Raw genomic sequence first — 19,497 nt, forward strand, 5'->3', positions numbered from 1 at the left:
CTGTACAGAGGGACTCATTAAATCCACATGGCAGTGCCTAGAACGGCAAGTGGTCCAGCAAGCTGAAGCCATCTCTGAGGATGCTGGGCATCCATCCGCCCCCTTCATAGGCCTTCCCAAAGCTTCCTGAAATCATTAAGCCAGAGACTCCGGGTTTGAGATCCAGCTCCACTGTTCATGAGCTGTGCAGCTTTAACTAATACCTTAACCTCTCTGAGCCTATTTCCTCATCAGCAAAATGGGGACAGTTATAATACAGAGCCCTTAGAAGTATTTTGAGGATTAAATGAGGTAAAGAATCTAGCTGCCTAATCCGCAGTCTGGCATTCGGTAGGCACTTAATAGATAAAAGAAGTCATTTACATCTTAAAATGATTATTTGTAAACTGTAAAGTGCTGTAGCATGCTCAAGGCTGTAGCTGTACTATTTTTTTATCATAAGGCAGGTAGGTCTGAAACAGGGTAGCATTCTGCTGAAACTAAGCTCTTACACGGCTAAAAGCTGGTCCCAGTTTCTCCACGCAGCCTCCAGAGTCCTCTCCAGTAACTCGCCCCCTGTGTCACCTGCCTCCTCCCCAGATCATAAGGAAACAGAAGAGCAGAAGTGAGCAGCAAACGGAAGAGGAGCCGGGGTGGCCCCAGCCCCCGCGCTGCAGTGCGAAGGCGGCCGACGAGGGGACCACGGCCTCGGCGGGAGGCCACCGACCTTCCAGCTCCTTCTGGGTGAGTCTCGAGGCAAGACCACGCCCCCATGCCTGACGCAGGTGTGTGTCCTTCGTGCTCGCCTCAGAGAAATGGGGGCACCAGACTCAACCGTCTGGGGTTGGCTTGGTTGGCTCGCGTGCCCACCAGACCACACGGAGCTCCCCCAGGGCAGCAGGGCGGGAGGGAAGCTGAGGAGGAAAGTGTGCGTGTGACTGGGCACCGGGGGGGGGCGGGGGTGAGACAGGACAGAGAGAGAGTAAACACACGGGGACCGTTGAAGAATGTGGAGGTGGCTTTTTACACAGACACCAGCTTGGGAAAAATAAAGATGTCAGTAGGCATTTCTGTAAATTCATTCTGGAAAGAGTTGTACTGAGTCCCGTGGGAGAGGAAAAAAAAAAAATTGCTTTATCAGGGAGATCGCTTGCTTTTCTGAAACTGAAAAGTGGCAGCGGGAGAATTGCCACTGCCGTGTGAGTGAGTCACCAGAATGGTCACATCTAGACACAGTCAGGAAGTCTTGCTGTGGATCGACCTTCTTGTCTGTCAGCCTAAAATCAAGCCACAGAGCACAGCGGCCTTCCTGTGACCGACCGGGGGTCTGGGCCTGCTCGCGTCTGCGGTAGATTCACCAACCCCATAAAACCTTTGTTACCCGAGTCAGCCGCCCCAGCAGAGGACGTGCGGAGTGCTGGGGCGGGGAGGCCGAGCCTGGGAGCTGGGCTTTCTCTGCAGAGATTCAACAGAAGATGGAGGGTCTAGATGGTGGGGCTTGAGTTCTGTCAGCTGTCGGTCCCCATGGTCATAGCACTGGAAAGAGTAGCACACAGGTGCAATAGAAAACTGGGAAGTCACATGGAGGAGAGCAATGCCGAGTGTTGACCCTGCGCCCCCCAGGTCCATCCCCTACCCGGACAGAGTAAAAACAGGCGTGCGGAGCCGCCATGCAGTGGGCACAGCGTTCCCGAAGTGACGGTCAGTAACCTCACCTGCATAAACTCTCCCCGCGTCCTCGCCGGCTGCCAGGTGTGTGGGGCTGACAAGGAATATCTCTCTGGCTTTATCCGAGATTCGACTTCATTGATTTATTGGCAGAACCTGGCCTTGTCAACATACCGTCATCTTATTTCATTGCTGTTGTCATGGGCTCCCGGCGTCAAGGAGAACAAAATGAAAAGAGGACTCATCCCTGCCCTCCGGGACTTTATAATCTGATGAGCAGAACGGGAGGGGATATGATAGGATGGATACCAGAGAGTTCACAGTGGCTCTCAGTGGAAAGGTTGAGTCTGGAAATGGAATTGGCATTCGGAAAAGGGAGGGGCCCCTCTGGCGAGGGGTGGGGCACGTGACCTTCAAAGAGCCTGTCGTTCAGATTGTTCACTAACTCAGACCTGTCCCCCAGGGCTCTGGCTGCATGCGTGGCATCACCCTGTATCTGGGGAGGCTTGCTGAAATATTTTCTGCAAACCAAAAGAATTGAGCTTGGGAGTCTCTAGAAGGTGAAAATCCCACAGAACCCCAGACTTGGCCATGAGCCTCGGGATCAAAGTCAAGTAGCGGGAGCTCGGGTTCTGCCTCTGGCACTTCTGAGCATGGGATTTTGGATTTGCCCTTAACTATGACCTTGAACAACTGTTTAGTTCTCGTCTGTAAAATGGGGACAATAGGAGCCAGAGGAGGCCTCTGAGGAAGCCTCAGGCACGACGCGGCCCTTACCGAGCTGCTGTGTGCACAGCGCTGCACTCGGGGCTGCGGAGACGGGGGCGGGGGAGGGGGGGTGCGGGGCGGGGGTGGGGTTCCTGCAGACCCCGTGGACTCCGCCATAACCTAGTGGCAGGACCTACCGCAAACAAGAAAGCCACAGGGAAACACAGGTGCGCATCCCGGCCATCACTGTCCAGAGGAACCAGGAGAGTGGTAGGGGGACAGTACTGGGGCAGAGGGAAGCCTCCCCGAGGAGGGGAGAGATGTGGGAGCAGTGAGGAGGAGAGCGCCCCACAGAGGGAACAGCCTGCGCGGAGCCTCCGAGCGGGACGCTACTGAGCATGCTCAGCGCGCAGACTAGCGCTCATAGGTCTGGAGGATGGTGGCTAAAGGAGAAGCGGATGCTGGCCACTTTGCGCATCGGGGTCTTCCCCTAAATGATAGCTGTCGTCGTGATTATCATTCCCTTATTTCTGCGTTTCACAGTCAAGGCCGCCGTGTTGTCTAGGTACCCCTGTGAGTTATGAGACGACTCTCGCCGTGTTTTGCTCAGCTCGGCTCCAGGCGCAGACGGCAGGAGCTGTCCGTGCGTCACTGACCCGCCTGCCCTCGTTCACAGGCCACCCTGTCCCCCTACCACCCGGGCCCCACTGCAGGTCCTCACAGGTGCCGTCTCCCCTCGGAGGGCATCATCTCGCTCCTCGTCCACTGTCTCTGTTCACAGCGGACGCCTGGCCGCTCGCTGCATCGCGGGCTGTCCTGCTCTTCATCCATCAGAGGCCAGAAGCTCCTGGCCCGACCCCGTCTGGCCCCCGCCCCCGCCCCGTGCACTGACGGGACCTCACTCCCCAGAAACACACCCTCCCGAGGTGTCCTGTTCACATCAGCTGGCTGCAGCTCTGCACAGTAACCGAAGTTCTCATGCAAACCCCATGAGCAAAGAGGCGTGGGAGTCCCCATGGATGATAGCGATCGTAGAGGGATTCCGTAGAAATAACATGACCAGGACCTTCCTTCATGTACATTTTATATGCACACGCATTATTTCATTAGAGCCACGTGAGAACACCCTGCATTATCCCCATGTTACGGAGGAACAGACTGAGGCCTCGCTAGTCTGGGCCGCCGGACCTGGGTGGCGGGGGCGGGACTGGAACCCGGGGCTCCTGGCTCCGGGCGTCCCCCGCATTCGCTGTCTCCCGTGTCGTTGGATATGCAGTTACCCGCTTTCCCGTCAGATGTTCACCCGATCTCCTTGTCTGTCTCTGGCTAACCCTGGAAATGGTATCCCTGCCCTCATATAGAGACCGGAAACACTCTGGGTGTGTCCTGGAGACGGGGGACAGTGGCCTCCGCGCCCCCCCCCCCATGAGGCACACAGGGGGCGTGGCAGCGACTTCCGCTGCAGGCTCCCCCTCCCACGGGGGACCTCGGAGGCCTGCGCCCACCCTCCTCAGCCGAGCTCGGGCCTAAAGCTGCTTAAGATGAACAGCGGTGGCACTTCCCAAGGGGACCTCGCACTCGGCCCCTTAGCTCACCAGAGAGTCTCCAGTCTGCCTAGGACTGGGTCGCAGCCGTGGGCTGTCTTCACTGAGGAAGACGTTTAACGGCGGAAGTCGGAGGCACCCAGGACTCCCGTTCGGGTTGCTGAAACAAACATCTCTCAGGGTTTTCTTTTCTCGTCAGAAAAACGTCTTGCCAAATGCCTGCCTCCCACACAGCAGAATTTTCATGGTGGCTTCAACCCCGATGGAGACAGAGCTGACGTAGTTCTTCCATTTTTTTTTTTCCTGGCTCGAATAGCAGAATTTGATTTATTTCTAGGTTTGGGTATAGAATAAGGCCTAATGGGAGTCTCTCTCTGGTTCTAAAGTATCCTTGAATCTCTGATAGACAGAGCTGTGCTAGCCATGTCCGCTTCCCTGAGCCCAAGTCCACCTTTGTGGGACGGGGTGGGAGGGAACCTGGAGGCTGTCTAGGAAAAAAGCCCATAAAGGACATTGATACACCCCCTTGGGTAAGCATTCGTCCTGCCATGACACTTCGACCCCCAGATCCTGTGGCCTGGCAGGGAGTGTGGGCACCTTACCGAAGGGACGAGATCCTCAGTTGGTTCCTGTGACTACAGCCTTCATCCTTGACTTGGATGTTTAGCCAGGGAGGTCCCCTCCCAACCTCTCCCTGTGAGTTCTCCCCATGCTGTGATTCGCAATATGTAAACAGCATATTTTTCTCAACGGCATCAGTCACGAGACGTGACCACTTTGTCTTTCTCCATCCACACGTGGACTCATTAGAACTGCCCCCAAACAGAGCAGCCTGAGGATGGGAATAAAGAGAAATCCATCGCCTCGCTGTGTCTCTAGCACAGTTTGCCCCTTCGAGCAGCCAATATTAATAGGTCATATATGTTCTGGCCTTGGCCCAGCTCTCACGGGCCTGACTTCCCTTGGCCAAGACCCCTAGCCCTTCCCTCCCAGCGTGGGGTGTTTGGCGGGCATCCCGCAGATGCGAGTCTGATGGCAGAATGTGCTGACTTGGTCACGGCCAGGGCTTGGTTCCCAGGATGCCCATGAAGGATCCATGAAGGTCCTAGAAAAACACCAGGATTCACACCCTGGTAAATGACCATTTTTAGCTCTTGTGTTGGTTTAAAGATAAGCACTGAGATTAGAGCTTTTAAAACATTATCTGGAAGGAGAGCTCGCACCTCACCCAGTGATGAGGTAAGTGGTAAGAATCCAGGGATTCCTGATCGGTGGTCTTTTTGAAAGGCTTACACCTGTCCTAGCTGTCCTGGGGACAAGGAGGTCAGCACACTTCCGCCGTTTGGTTCCTGTCCCCGTTAGTCTCTAACCACCCATATCTAACAGACTGACAGGACAAACCGAGGTGATAACCCTCAGCCCCCGCACTGACCACCCCAGGAAGATGAGCCATAGACAGACGCCCTGAGGGAACCTACAGGAAGTATCTAACCCCCTGCTGACCCTCGCCCATCACGTCTCCTCCCTTCCTCAGTTCGTCCTTGTCTCTGCCCTGTGTCCCTCTCTTGCTTTCAAACTTCCATGTAACGGTCACTTCCTAGGTCTTGATCCCAGGACAGACACCGGCCTAACTTTCCTTGGCCAGGACCCCTAACCCTTCCCTCTAACCAGCACCATAGCAAGGCCAGCCTGGGACCCTCGCGGGGTGGCCCATTCAGTCGGCAAGGGTCAGCTTCCTCAAGCGCACCGCGCTGGGTGGCCGGGCACACTGCCCACCCACGTGGGCTAAGCCGACGCTTTGTCCCAGCAACTGCTCGTAGCCTGTGGTGAAGGAGCCTGTGCCGGGGCCACATCCAGGAGCTGAGAAGGACTGGCCCTTGCCAGGGCCACCATATCGAACAGTTCCAGGAGCCCTGCTCATCTGGAATGCCATGCGGGTGGCCCCCCTGGGGTCGTGCAGCGCGGTGAGCACAGCTCTAGCCGCTGACGAGGCCCATGTGGGGAGGGGACAGGAAGAGCCATCGGTTAGGGAGCGGGCACCCTGTTTGCCCATCGCATGCTACGCCTTTTGCTCCCACCACAAGGCGGAACTGCAGATATTATTGGACCCATTTTATAGAAGAGGAAACTGAGGTGAGGCTGAAGCTTTAACATGACTTACTCTGGGTCACACGTCTGTTGCCTGGGCATTGAATCCCTATTTCCTGCTCCAAAGCCCCTATCCAGCTCCCTCCTCTGTGAAATGAGATCGGTGGACTCAGCGGTCACTAAGGTCCCTTTCAGCTAGAGGTTCTAGGGCTGCGCAGTCCAATACAGTGGCCACATGACACTGGTGACTATTTAAATTAATTAGAATTAAATAAGATTAAAAATCCAGTTCTTCAGTCACACTAGGCACATGTCGGATGCTCGATCGTGCCTGTGGCTGGTGGCCGCTCCTTTGGACAGTGCTGATACGGACAATTGCCATCCTCCCAGGAAGGTTATTGCACAGCGCCGGCTGGTCTCAGGGTTTCGATAAAGAAGTGATACGCAGAGAAAGATAGAGGAGAAATGCCTCCTGACACTGGCCCGAGCCTAGACACGAGGCAGCCGGCCGAGTCTCAGTTCTTGGGGACTTCCCGGAAGGTGGCTGTCCCACCTCTCCACCCGCTGTTTTCGCTCCGGATGCAATTCTGCATCACCTGCACGAGCCCCCCTCCAGGTGTTCTGAAGCAGAGCCTGAGCATCCGTCTACCGGCCGAAAGCCAGATGATGCCAACAGGCTGCAGGTTCAAGGTTCAGGGAGGCCCCCTGACTGACAGGCCATGGGGGGGGGGGGTGGCCCTCAACGGTGGCCACCTGGCCATGGTTCCTCCTTTTTCCTCAGTTCCCCAACATCCCGGGCACCTCTGGCTCAGGGGCTGACCAGCGCCAAATCCCAGAATGCTGCAGACCACGCTCCTTGGGCTTCACTGCAAAACCCAAACGTAATTCATCCCATTGAGCCAGGACTTCTCATCTGTTCTCTTGAAGGAAAGTTCAGTGTGATTTGTTTCTCTTTTTTAATTTCCTCTGGTTATTGTGTGGTGCTCTTGCCGGTAGGGGTGTCAGCACAATCCGGCTTTCAAAACCCTAAGATGTAATATCCTAAAAGGCACTAACGCAGGGGTTATAATTCATTTAATACCTCTCTTTTGGGGCGCGTGAATATAAAAAGGCATCTCCATAATAATATGGTGATCCCATAGATAGGAATAATGCTGGCATCGGAGGCCAGGGAGATATGATGTGCCGATGACTGAGATGTGTCTCTGTCTGACTGACTGACTCTCTCTCTCCCTCTCTCTCCCTCTCTCCCCCTCTCCCCAGCCCCTCCTGTCCCTTTCTATTTTCCTCAGACTTTTTCTCTTTGTGTCTTTGTCATTTCCTCCCTCACATGCTCCCTCCCTCTCCTTTGACCGACTGCAGTATAAACCTAAAGTATTTTTTTTTTATTATTGTTATGATCATTGGATTGGATGCAATGGCTATGCCTGTCTCTACAAATACAGAGCAAAGCTGTGTCTCCGTCGGTGATCCGGCTGACCACTCTTTTCGGTCTCGACCCCTCGATGCTAAAAGCATTCTCTCCCTGTTTTCCTTCGTGGGCTCCTTGACAGCAAAGACTGTTTCGGAGCCGTGATCGGTGCCTCGGGGGGCCCTGCCTGCTGGCCATGATGACCATTACAGCAAGCGTAGCAACGACATACCGTTACGAGATGTGCAGGTGGAGCGAGCCGCTGCGGCCCACGCAGGGGATACGTGATGACAAAGGAAGGTGCAGTTGACCTTGAAGAACAAGGTCTTGAACGGCAAAGTTCCGCTTATACATAGGCGCTTTTTTTTTTTTCAGTAAATATGGTAATTTTTTTTATGATTTTCTAAAGAACGTTTTCTCTAGTTTACTTTATTGTACGGATACAGTAGACAATACATATAACATTACAAAGTAAGTGTCAGTTGGCTGTCTATGGCATCGGTAAGGCTTCCGGTCAACAGCAGGCCATGAGCAGTTAAGTTTTGGAAGAGCCCAAAGTGGTACCGGGGTTTTCAGTCGCCCAGGAGTCGGTGTCCCTAAGCTCTGTGTCGTTCAAGGGTCAGGTGTCTAACAGCGGTAACGATGATCACACCGTGCGTTTCACCCAGAGCTCCAGACGGCAGGTCCCGCTGGGCTGGAGCATGACGGCCAGGCATGCGCTTCGTTCCTTCTTTTTCAGCAAAGCCTGAGGCCGGACACCGAGGGCACGGAGGAGCATGGCCCGGGAGCCAGACAGACCTGAGCGCGATCCCTGCCCCTGCCCTCCGACCACCCACGTGCCTTGGGCCAGTTCTTCGGCGTTGCCCTCGGTTTACTCACGTGCACCCAATCGGAGTGAGAGAACAGACGTGTTGCCCTAGCTCCCCGATAAAGCTTACCGAACGCTCTTATTTTTGACTGATAGTCATAGAGTGTTTTCTGTGTGCCAGGAAATACACTGATCCCTTTCCTTGAGGAAGCTGAGGTTTTTAGAACAGCTAAAGTTTCTGCAGGATGCCCCGCAGCAAGAAGGGGAGCTGGCGTTGACTCACTACCTAACACACCACCCCGTTAAGTCCGTGCCGAAAGAGTTAGGAGGCAGGGCCCGTCTGCCAGCTCGGATTCCCAAGTCCATCTCTGCGAGGCTTTGCTGCACCCACGGGCTCCACCGTCCGTTCTCAGCCTTCCTCCCTTGCAGAGACCCGCAGACGCCGTAACTCAGGCCAGCCCTTCCCGACATCGGCAGCCCTGCTTCTTCCGTGGACCCTAGGGTGGGCGAGGGGAAGGGAAGAAAAGCAGATGCCGGGGGTGGAAAAGAAAAGATGGACACGGACAGCCCAGCCAGCATCATGAGCAAATAAATACATGACTCGAGTAACCCCGTCACTTCCCAGGAGGTTGAACTGGCGCGTAAACGCATTGCTGTGGCGCCATCTACTGGGCAGTGTGTTTGCTGCAACGAATTTGTGGTGAGCGAGGCCTGGGTCTCAGAAGAGCAGCTTTTTTCCCTGCTGGCTGGAGACTGTGGGCCAGCAGTGTCCTGAGACCTGTGGAGACAGTTCTTTGGGGCTTGGGTGATTATCGGGGTAGAGTTTTTTTTCTAATATGAAACAATGGCTTGCCCGAAATAGAAGCCTGGCAACCCCAACTCTCTCATGAAGAACGCAGATCCCGTCTTCCCTATTGAGACATGAGAGGGGCTTTTCACGTCTTGGTCTTGGCTTTTGTACATTGGGGCATGTTTTGGTCCCATAAAAATGAACCCCAGCCACCTCCTATAGACACATGTGTATGTGCCTAAAATACCATTTGAGGCACCATAAAATGAAACATTAAATATTATTTTCCCTTTTTACTTAAATTTTTTTTTCCTATGTACTGTGACATTGCCCTGTTATTTGTAAAACTATTTCCCCCTTTTAAAATATACATTCAGCGATTTACAGTGAGACACTTGGAGAAAGAACAAGGAAGTTTCAGGTATAGAAAATGGCTCACAAGTAGCTGCAAAAATACTGCACTTGGCAGTGGGCCGTCAGCGCTGTAAGGCCAGACCTGCGTCTTACGAATATATTCAGTCACAAACATGGGACTGAGGACCGTACCCGAAAGGCTGTCCCTGCCTTTGAGGAACTCACGGTCTGTGGAAAAGTCAACGAGTTGGCATGTGACTGTAACTGAGTATGGGAAGTGTGCGGTAAAGAAGGGAGGGCTTCTGGCCAGTCCCCGTGGGAGGAGCGTCGAGGGTATGTCCTCCTGAAGACAGGGGGACTGCTGTAGAAGGATTTTTTCCCCTTTTGTTTTTTAATAACTTCACTTGTCAATTGACCGTCAGCCTTGATCTGTCCTCTCGGATAACTACTTATCATCTGTCAAGGGTTTAGCGAAATCCTAGACGGTTCCCTGAATAACCAACCCCATAAAAACCTTGGCTGTTCAAAACCCTAGGGACAGAATCAGTGGCTGCAAGCCACGTGTGTGTGTGTGTGTGTGTGTGTGTGTGTGTGTGTGTGTGTTAGCTTGGCTCGTTTCCAAGTAAGACCTTGCCCTCCACGATGTAAGTGAGGATGATGGTGGACTTCTCATTACTTTCTCTTGCTCCTTAATTTTATCTAAGAAATTAGTAAAGAGAAAAGCAAAATGGCTGTTTCTGAAAACCCACCCTGCAGCTAGCTAGCTCATCCCAAATCACATTCACTCTGCAGCAAACATTCATTTACTCCCAGTTCCGTATCAGTTCCTGAACCAGAGGCTGGGGATGTCGCCGTCAGCAGGCCCTTGACTGCCCTCAGTCTCACGGTCTCATGGGGACACCAGGCGAGAGATGGATGGTTGCAGTAGAATGCAGTACAGCACAGAGGAAGCCAGGGCCCCCCGCCCAGCTTGGGGAAGGCGGCTTCCGCGGACCATGGCCTGTCCAAACTGAATGTACACAGAATCCTATCAAATTGATGAGATGAGGCAAGCTCATCCACTCCGGGCCTTGTTGATCTATGACGCTACGTTGAAAAGCAGGTATGGGGGTCCCCCACGCTCTCTTTTGTCATCGGAGAGATGGGTGGCAGGTTATGACCCTGGGTACACAGTTTAGGGGTTCCATATTCTGCAAACCCGCCATCCCCCTAGACTGGCCCCAGGGTCTGTCTGGTGGCAGGAAATGGAAGAGGCTGCCAAGGACCCTTTCTGAACCAGAACTGGCCTGCGCCTCCCTCTCCAGCACGGTGTGCCAGGCGCCTACATTTGAGAGCTCCCAGGCCCTGGCTGCAGTGATGGGGATGCTGGACCTTGGTCCTCCGCTGTGTCTGTCTTTCCTCGGATGGGCTAACGGTCCTTCCGGGCAAGGCTGCTGGGTGCATCGTCCTGTCCCCAGACTCCAGTCATAAAGCTCAGCGCTGCCACCCCAATCTCCCAGCGCTGCCATTCGCTATTTTTCTTAGTCATTCTCAAACAGCTTTCTAACACTTAGACTTGTTGTGGGTTCACTATGTGCAGGGCCAAGTTAAGTATCTACATCCCTCAAGAAATGAAGTCGCTTGGCCAAAGGGTTAGGGCAGAGGTGGTGGTGGAGCCCGGGTCCAGCTGACTCCCGAGTCCAGCTCCGACCGCCCCGGGCCCTCTGCCCACAGCTCTCCGAAGTCACTCTCCTCTTGCCTCCTGTTCTTAGCCCCTGTGGTGGGAAAGGAAGAAAGTTAGCGGGATGAGCGCACATTTCCCTGGGAGAGAAGGCAGTGGAGCTGTTGGCGCCGAGGCCTGCCAGCAGGTGGCGACAGACTGCGTAGGGAAGGGGGCATGAGTTAGAGATCGGCACTTTGTTTCTTACCTTGGTCATAGATGCTTCCGGTGGCTTTTGCCTTTTCCCTTCTCAGCTTCTCAAAAAGAACAAAATGAATCGCCAATAAAAGATAATTCCTTCACTGAATGACAAAGGAAAACATTGATCTCTTTCTGTTTGATTAAATTCTTTATATATAACGTTTGAAGTTCTCCCACTTCTCCTTAGGTTAGAGTTTATTTTCCTTTCTTTAATGCGGGCACGAAATGGGGGCATGTTGCAACAGTTCTAGGCTTGTGGACTGACCATACCTGGCTCACTTTCCTATTGTAGTACTTACATTGTGCTTACTGTTTACGCTGCTGAAACTCAGGTTTGGAGTTTCTGAGGGGAAGATGCTTGCATTTCTCATCGCGCATAGTCGGCTCTAAGAAAGAGCAGCTAGGGAGAATGGTTGGACATGCAGGAGCCAAATGAGCTCTGGCTCCGTCTGGTTCCATTACATCTCTGACGCTTTCTAGGAGGCCTGGCTGGCGCGCAATGGAATAAACTGGAAGCGTTTGTGCCATTATGTGGCATTATACACTGATCCGCAGCTCTTAAGCCTGAACACGAGAAAAGCCCGTGCCGTCGAATGCGCCTTCTCCGTGCTGTGCGGTGTCAGCCACAAAGCTGAAGGCTTCCTCCCGCTGACCGTGCATGCGAGTTCACCCCTTCCCCTCTTCTCTCTCTGCAGTCTGCCTTCTCCGTCCCCAGAGGAGGGGCCCCGAAGACCTCGTCACTGGAGGCAGCGACCAGGCAGCCGGGGGACCAGGCGCAGCAGCCCAGGGGGGAGTCGGCGTTGCCCAGCTGGACGAGCGTAGACAGGCTGGATGAGACAGGTTTTAAGCAGCGTCTGCTTGGTCTGTGGGTTTCAAAAGTGCGGTTTGCAGGTTTCTCAGCGACCGTGTGGCCGCTCAGCTCTTCCTCCCATCAGACGGTTTGTGTGTGTGTCTGTTTGGGGCAGCCGAGCCGCTGAGTACATGATCCATAACGTGGTCATGTTTTCTTGCTGGGCCCAGAGGGACCATGGTCGGCCGCACACTCAGCTGCACAGCCCACTTCAGATGCCTGGAGCATGGCCAGGGACCAGGACCAGGGACCAGTCTGTGGAGTAGGCGGATGTGTCTATATGGATGGGAACACTAATCCCACCTGGCAGGGCCTGTCAGCGTTCAGAGGGGTTTGGCCCCAGCATTGGTCTGGTTGTAAGAACATCCTTTCCCAAACCTGAAATCTTTGTTAGGGTAACACTTGCCACTATAACAAGTAAACTGAACATGTAGGTGGTTTAACCCAATCGTTTTACTTCTCATCACACAACAGCACAGTACAGTGTCCTTCCGTGGGAGGCCCTCAGAGGCTGAGGCTGCTTCTGCCCTGTCCTCTAGGGCCTTCTAGAGCCCCGTGCTGGGTCGTTCACATCCAGCCAGCAGATGGAGGACTTGAAAATGGAGAAGGCAGTGCACTTGCTTCCTAATCACTTCATCAGTGAAAAGGCACACACAACACTTACATACTCCCTGCCTGGCCAAGAGCCAGTCACCACCTCCCTGCAGGAGATTCTGGGAAATGTGGTCCACCTGGGCAGGCTTGTCCCAGCAACATGGCTCTGCCATGAAAGGAGAAGAGCACGGGAGGTTTCTCCCACCTCACGGAAAGGTTGGCGTTGCTGTTCCCTCTTCCTGCTCCTTCTCCTAGAATATCCTGCCTCTACCTAGGGCAGCTGAACACACTTCTCAGAGATGCCTTAACCTCTCCGACACACGGTCCTTTATAAAGCTGTCACCGTTGATATCCCTCACCGCTAAGCTGAGTCACGTTCCCACAGTTACACACCAGAGGGCTGCGAGATGCTCGGAGCCACCTGGGTCACGGCGAGGGCTGTGAAGTCCCCGTGCCCAGGCCATGTAGGTCTCCTGTGCCCCACGAGTGTGGGAGCAAAGATGCTCACCCTGCCCTCACACAGGTCCATTCCTTCCTCACCTAGATACACATACTTATAATAGAAACTAGGCATGTTTGTCCGCATGGGAAGAAACCATTAAAAATATATTCAACCCATGTTATCTGTCAGATCTAGACCCCTTTACTCATCAACAAAAATAATAAATTAGTAGCATAGTACCCAGCTTAGAAATATGCTTTTAAAGATTGTGCTATGACTTCTATAAGGGAAAAGATTTAACTAACAGCTATATAAATATATTCTATTGTAGCCGTGCAAAGAATTAAAAAACATTAAATATTTTTAAGTCATTCTAAAGATTTTCCAAAAGAGACAATTTTCATTTTAACTTTTTAGTACCTACCAGTAGAAACTGCAGAAATTCTGTGAGTACATGAAATTTTCTTTATTTATTTTTGTTTTGATTTTAAGTGCATTTTTCCTTTCTAAATACACTTTTCTTTTCCCGATGCTGCCCAGCACATCCATATTCATTCATTCATTCATTTATATTTTTTTCTCTTTCACCATGGATTGAAAATTCTCACAGCAAAGGGACTCTTAAGTTCCATAGGACATATGAGAATGTCCTAGAATAGATCTTTAATAAACAATAATAACTACCTTTTAAAAATCACTTTACAACATACGGAGTCCATCTGTGGGCACTATTTTATTTACTCCTCCAATATCATTACCAAGCACTTGTCATCATCTTGTGTGGCAGATGAAAACCTTGAGGGACAGTGAGGGCAAGCGACTTGTCCAAGATCCCACAGCTGATGAGGGCATATCTGGTCCTCAGACGCAAACACCATGTCTCTAATTGGCAGGCTTTTTCAATTCGTGCATGATAATAAGTGTCTCCTTGCCATAAAAACAACAGCAAACACGGCATTTCAGAGTTCAGACTTACAACCTGATAAACTTAAAGAATATTAGAAAAACTTCTAAAAGACACTCCATTGCACATAATAGTCCCCTACTGAATTATGAGCATTCTAAATAAATTTGCAGAGGGTTTCAGTTTTCAAAGGCACCCATGTGAAATTAAATTTTAAAGAAATAATAATAAAAGCACTTACATAGAAAACTGCTGCTTTTTTCTGAGGAATACTCGGCCCTCGGCATGGTAAAATGTCCAGGCCAAGCCCAGAGGTCCTGACAGATGTCTGATACACTTAGCAGAAAGCAGATTACTCCGGAGGCCGTGGCTCAGTCACAGCAGAGCAGAAATGTGGAACGGAGAAGGGCCGGAAGTGCAGGTCCCCTTAGAAGGTTAATGTCCACTGAGCTATTTTCAGCAGTTCTGGTTTGCCTCCGGAGCCTGCTAGTCCACAGTTGAGTCAGCTGAAGGAGCCCGATAGGCCAAGGAAACCACAGCAGCTCCCCTCAGTCTTGACAGTGCGTACGGCAGCTAATGGATCCCCCCCAAAACACATGTTCACTTTGTAGACCTTGACTGAGCACCTAGGGCATGCACAGCCGAGAGAGAAATAAAGACTAGGGGACAGTCCTTGTGCTTGAGTTATTGTCTGCACGACCATGAAAGGGTGCGAGTGCAGAGGAAGGGGCGGATGGAGGGAGCAGGGTCCCTGGGGGCTATTCCTGGGGGACAGAGAATGCGGAATGAGAGCCCAGGTGCAGCTTAGGGCAGTTCTGAGGAAGCAGCATGACAGCCAAGGTTTTCACAGGGTTGGGTCTCCATGGAGCCATCTGCGCTTTCTCTGAGTTAGAAGTCGACCAACTTCTAGCTTTCCCCAGCGGAACCTGGCAGCCTGGGATTGTAAAAAGCCGGAGGGAGGGGTCGGCAGTGGGCGGAGTCTCACCCCATCATGTAGTGGCCGTTGGAGGCGGGTCCAGGTCAATCCCGGAGCCAGGCACACAGTAACATTATCAGCGGCCTTCCCACTGAGAGCCCCCTGCAGCCCCTGGGAGCCTGTGTTCATTAACGAGGAGTTAAAATTACTTTTAAAGACTCTCTTAAAAGATAGGACCCTGCCTCAGTGTCCTACCAGAGCAGAGCTGTGGCCCCTGCAAGCCGCAAACCCAGAAGCTGGTGTCCTAGGGAATGGTGTCCTCCAAAGCCACGGGCCCTCATCACTCATCCCCAGGGAGTCCTGCAAGGTTCCTAATAAAAACGGCTTTTGTTGGCAACTACCATGCCAGCTGGAGGCCACAGGGCTGGGCCAGGCACCCATGGCTGAAGGAGAAGCATGACATGACATCTTAAATCTGCAGGCGCGTGGGCAGAAAACGTTTCCTGTTTGCCTTCAGCAAAAACAAGACAGCAACTTTTACCTGCAGTGTGCTGGTCAAGTCTTGGGGCCCCAGCAGATGCTCTGGGTACAGCGGAGCCTGGTTTAGGCCAATCCAGATCACGACCACAGACTGGGAAGTGCTCCCTCCTGCCCCTGCACAGGCTTTACAGCCGGCCGAGGGCTTCCACGGCACAGCCTGTAACCAGGAGCTGCCTCGGAGTTGGATAGAGATGCAGCCTGTCTCAGGCCTGTGACCTTTGACAAGTTACTTAACTTCACTGATCTTTGTTCTCGCATCTGTAAAATGAGATTGGAATACCAATTTCTGCCCCAAGCCCTTTCCGGAATGAGGCATGTGCCTTGGGTTGACAATAAGCTGAATAGGGAAAAATTGTTATTCCTCCCCTGCTCTAAGAGAACACCTCTGTCACCAGGCGTGTGAGGTTTTTCCCACAAGTGCTGATCAGCGGACCCCGGTGGGGTGTCCTACAGTTCAGTTCAGTTCTGACATTGCTTAGCTGGAGTTAATGACACATCCCACAGTTAAGGTTCAGTCAGTCTCACGTGACTTCAGATGCCGGTTGCAAGTCCCAGGTGGTCACCTGTATTTTTGACCGACCAGCTATAAATCAGGGTCTCCGTGACCCCCTCCTCAGGTTTGATAATTTGCTAGAACAACTCACAGGTCTCATGGAAACACTTACATGTATTTACTGGCTTATTATTTAATAAAGGGCACGGTAAAGGATACAGATGGACAGCCAGACGAAGAAGTACATAGGCCCTGTAGGGTCCTCTGCACAGGAGCTTCTGTCCCCGTGGAGTTGGGATGTGTCGCCCACCCAGAAGCTCCCGGATGCTATACCTTGGGTTTTTTTTATGGAGGCTTCATCATGTAGGCATAATCAATTATTAACTCATTTTCCAACCCCTCTGTCTTCTCTGAAGGATTCAGGGGGGCATGGCGCTGAAAGTTTCAAGGTTCTAATCATGGCTTGGTCTGTCTCGTGACCTTGTAGAGCCACCAACAGTTGCCTCCTTAGAACAAAAGATACTCCTATCTCCCAAAAAGTTCCAAGGAATTTAAGAGTTCTGTGTCAGAAACTGGGATCGAAAACCAAATACTAGCAGGGACTGAGATCTGTGTATGTGTGTGTTTATACATACATACATGCATGCATGCATGCATGCATGGATACATACATACATACATCATTATTTCAGGCATGCCATGTCATGAGGCTGTGGTGAGTGTGATTTATAAAAGTGCCAAGGACAAGGTGTGTTAACCTGTAAGATAGGCTGGGGCGGGTGATGGAGTCATCTCCCACCCAACGAGAGGAAACAGGATCTAAGAGACAAAACCATGGCCCAAGTTCAAAGAGCCAGAACCTGAGGCTGCCAGCAACAGCCCTCTCCTCTCTCCTTCTGCACCTAAGCCAGCCTAGGACAGGGGTGGGTCAGTCAGTTCTCCGGAGACCGAGGTGACCAACTACCTAGGTGGACATTAAAATGAGATCACACCTCTAAGTTCTTCTCCACCTGTGAACACTGGGGCCCTGTGAGGCCTCAGAGGACTCTCGGGGGAACTTTAAAGCTGCCACCCAATTAGGAGTGCCCCCCTAGACTTCCTAGAGTCAGCTGCTCCCCGAGCCCCCCAGGAACCAGTCGCAGGGAAGTGACAGATGGCAGCTCACCTTGCTCCACGGCGGTAACGGCCCTCCCTGGTTTCTCTCTCCTTCCCACCTGCAGACCTGGCCCCAGTGCTGCAGAGCCCTGATGGGAACTGGGTGGCCCTGAAGGATGGCACGCTGCCCCCACCCCGCCTGCTGGCCAAACCTAAGAGTGGCACGTTTCAGGCTCTGGAGGTGGCCTCCAGCGTGACATCTGCCTACGACGAGATGGGCTCCGACAGTGAAGAGGACTTTGACTGGAGCGAGGCCTTGAGCACGCTGTGCCCGCGGCCCCGGGGCCTGACCCGGAAGCCCCAGCCTCAGCCCACACGCACCCAAGGCTCAGACCAAGGCCCCCCGGCCATCTCCGCCTCTTCCAGGCTCTCCCCCCACCCCGAGGCCATGTGCTCTGACTCGGAGACCTCCTCGGCAGGCTCTTCCCGGGAAGCCGGGCGTCGGGCCAGACTGTCCTGGGTGCAAAGGAAGGCACCCAGGAACCCTGTGGCTGAGAAGATGCGCCTACAGGGAGAGCTTGACGTGAACTTCAACCCCCAGGCAGCCGGCAGAGAGACCTCAGACAGCAGCGAGCCTGAGGAAGCCCCTCACGCTGCAGATCGGAGGGCCAGGAGGTGGAGAAGGGCCCGAGTGGGCTCGGAGGAGCCAAGCAAGGAACCACCTTCCCCCGACGCCCGTTCCCAGGAGCTGGACACACATCAGGTAATAAAGCGGGTGCAGGCAAGCGCACACTTACTTTCCAGTGGGATGTGCCCTCCTCCAGGCACGAGTGCCACAGAGTCCTGAGTTAGAAACCACAGACCCAGAGTCTCATCTCGGTTTTTGCTGCGAAGTAGCCGGGAGTCCTTGAGCACCTAGACAGATCACCTTGGCCCTCTGGGGCTCGAACGGCCCAGACGTCTCTAAGATGAGAGCTTAGAGTTCGAAGTGAGTTTGCAAAGTGCGGCCCCCAGACCAGCAGCTTCAGCACCGCCAGGGAACTTGTCAGAAATGCAGGTTCTCAGGCCTCACCCCAGACCTGCTGAATCAGAAACTCTGGGGATGGGCCTGGCCATCTGCTATGACGGGCTCTCCTGGTGATTCTGCTGTGCATCAAAGTTTCAGGACCACTGGCTTGGAGTTAAGTGCCTAGGGTCTCGAGTCAGCCTGCCTGGGTTCAGACCCAGCTGTGTGACCTTGGGCAAGGCATCCCTTCAGGCCTCAGCATCCTCATCTGTAAAGTGGGGAGGATATTATAACCTGCTTCAAAGAATGGTTGAGATGAGTGAATACAATAACATTTATAAAAAGCTGAGCTCTGTTCAAGACACAGGGCTCAGTAAATGTCATTTCAATATGATGAGTCAGGACTCAGTTTCCTAATACACTGTGATTCTTTAGTCTACATCACACTTCTCAGAATCCTTATTGGCTCCATCCACCCTCTTAGAGAATATGATGAAAGGTATAGACAGTCTTCCTAGAAAAATGTGCACACACACACACACACTCACACTCTTACACTATTTTGCTTACAATTTTAGGAGTTTATTAACCGGATTAATTTTGTGTTCTCTAAATCATTCCCAGCTCTCTGCCATGTCTTTGCCCACACCTCTTCCTGGCAAAGGGCTGTGATCACCATGGGCTGCATATCGAACTTTGTGGAACCCACTCCGGCCTTCCCATGGCAATATTTTCTCAACTCCTTAGCGACACGTGTAGCCAGGGAAGTTTAAATGACCTAACATAAGCAATGCATTGCAGTGTTTGAAGCAGAGAGTCTTGTGGACGATGTGGTTACGTTGCCTCTGCCTTCTGTAGGGAAATCGTCATCATCGCTTACATTACCATCAACTTGACTTTTTACGCTTCTGGAGAAGCCACACCCCCTTCCCGAACATCACTGCATCTTCAGCCGTACCCCGATGCCATGCCTTGCATTCTTAGCTTGGGTTCCACAAAAAAGCAGGTCGTGAGTCAAGGATTTGGATGTGGGTTTGTGCAGGAGGAGATCCCGGGAAGCCCACGCATGAGACACGGGAGTGAGGAAGGCCAGTTAAGGTGCACGGTAGGCAACGAGGGCGATCCCACCAGGGACCCTCTGAGAAGCCATGTGGATCACAGCTCAGGGTTCTCCCACTAGAGGACAGGAAGCAGTTACCGAAGTCTCCCATGTCTCATCGGTGGAGCGTGGTCCCACCCAGGGTGGGTACCAACTCCGTACACAGCCGGGCTGGCGTGAGTGGTGCCTGAGAAATCTCTTGGATGGAGAAGAGAGAGACCTGGGCCCAAGGTGGGAACTGTCAGCGGGGCACAGGCTGGGGACATCACCAGCATATGCTAAAGTGACTTTTATTAATGTGCCAGCCA

The 19,497-nt window shown here is 52.7% G+C and overlaps 1 protein-coding gene across 2 annotated transcripts in view; it reads left to right on the forward strand.

The window, feature by feature from the left end:
- The window catches only part of LOC107499608 (myosin VIIA and Rab interacting protein), a 233,796-nt gene that overhangs the window by 171,472 nt on the left and 42,827 nt on the right, over window positions 1-19,497 (forward strand). For both annotated transcript variants that reach the window (XM_016123962.2, XM_016123960.2), the window contains exons 8-10: window positions 580-723; window positions 11,946-12,090; window positions 17,210-17,847. In XM_016123962.2, coding sequence (XP_015979448.2) covers window positions 580-723; window positions 11,946-12,090; window positions 17,210-17,847 — 927 coding nt within the window. The remainder of the gene's footprint in view (window positions 1-579; window positions 724-11,945; window positions 12,091-17,209; window positions 17,848-19,497) is intronic.

The sequence above is a fragment of the Rousettus aegyptiacus genome, unplaced genomic scaffold (genome assembly GCF_014176215.1).
Source record: "Rousettus aegyptiacus isolate mRouAeg1 unplaced genomic scaffold, mRouAeg1.p scaffold_m13_p_4, whole genome shotgun sequence".
In the NCBI taxonomy this organism is placed as follows: Eukaryota; Metazoa; Chordata; class Mammalia; order Chiroptera; family Pteropodidae; genus Rousettus; species Rousettus aegyptiacus.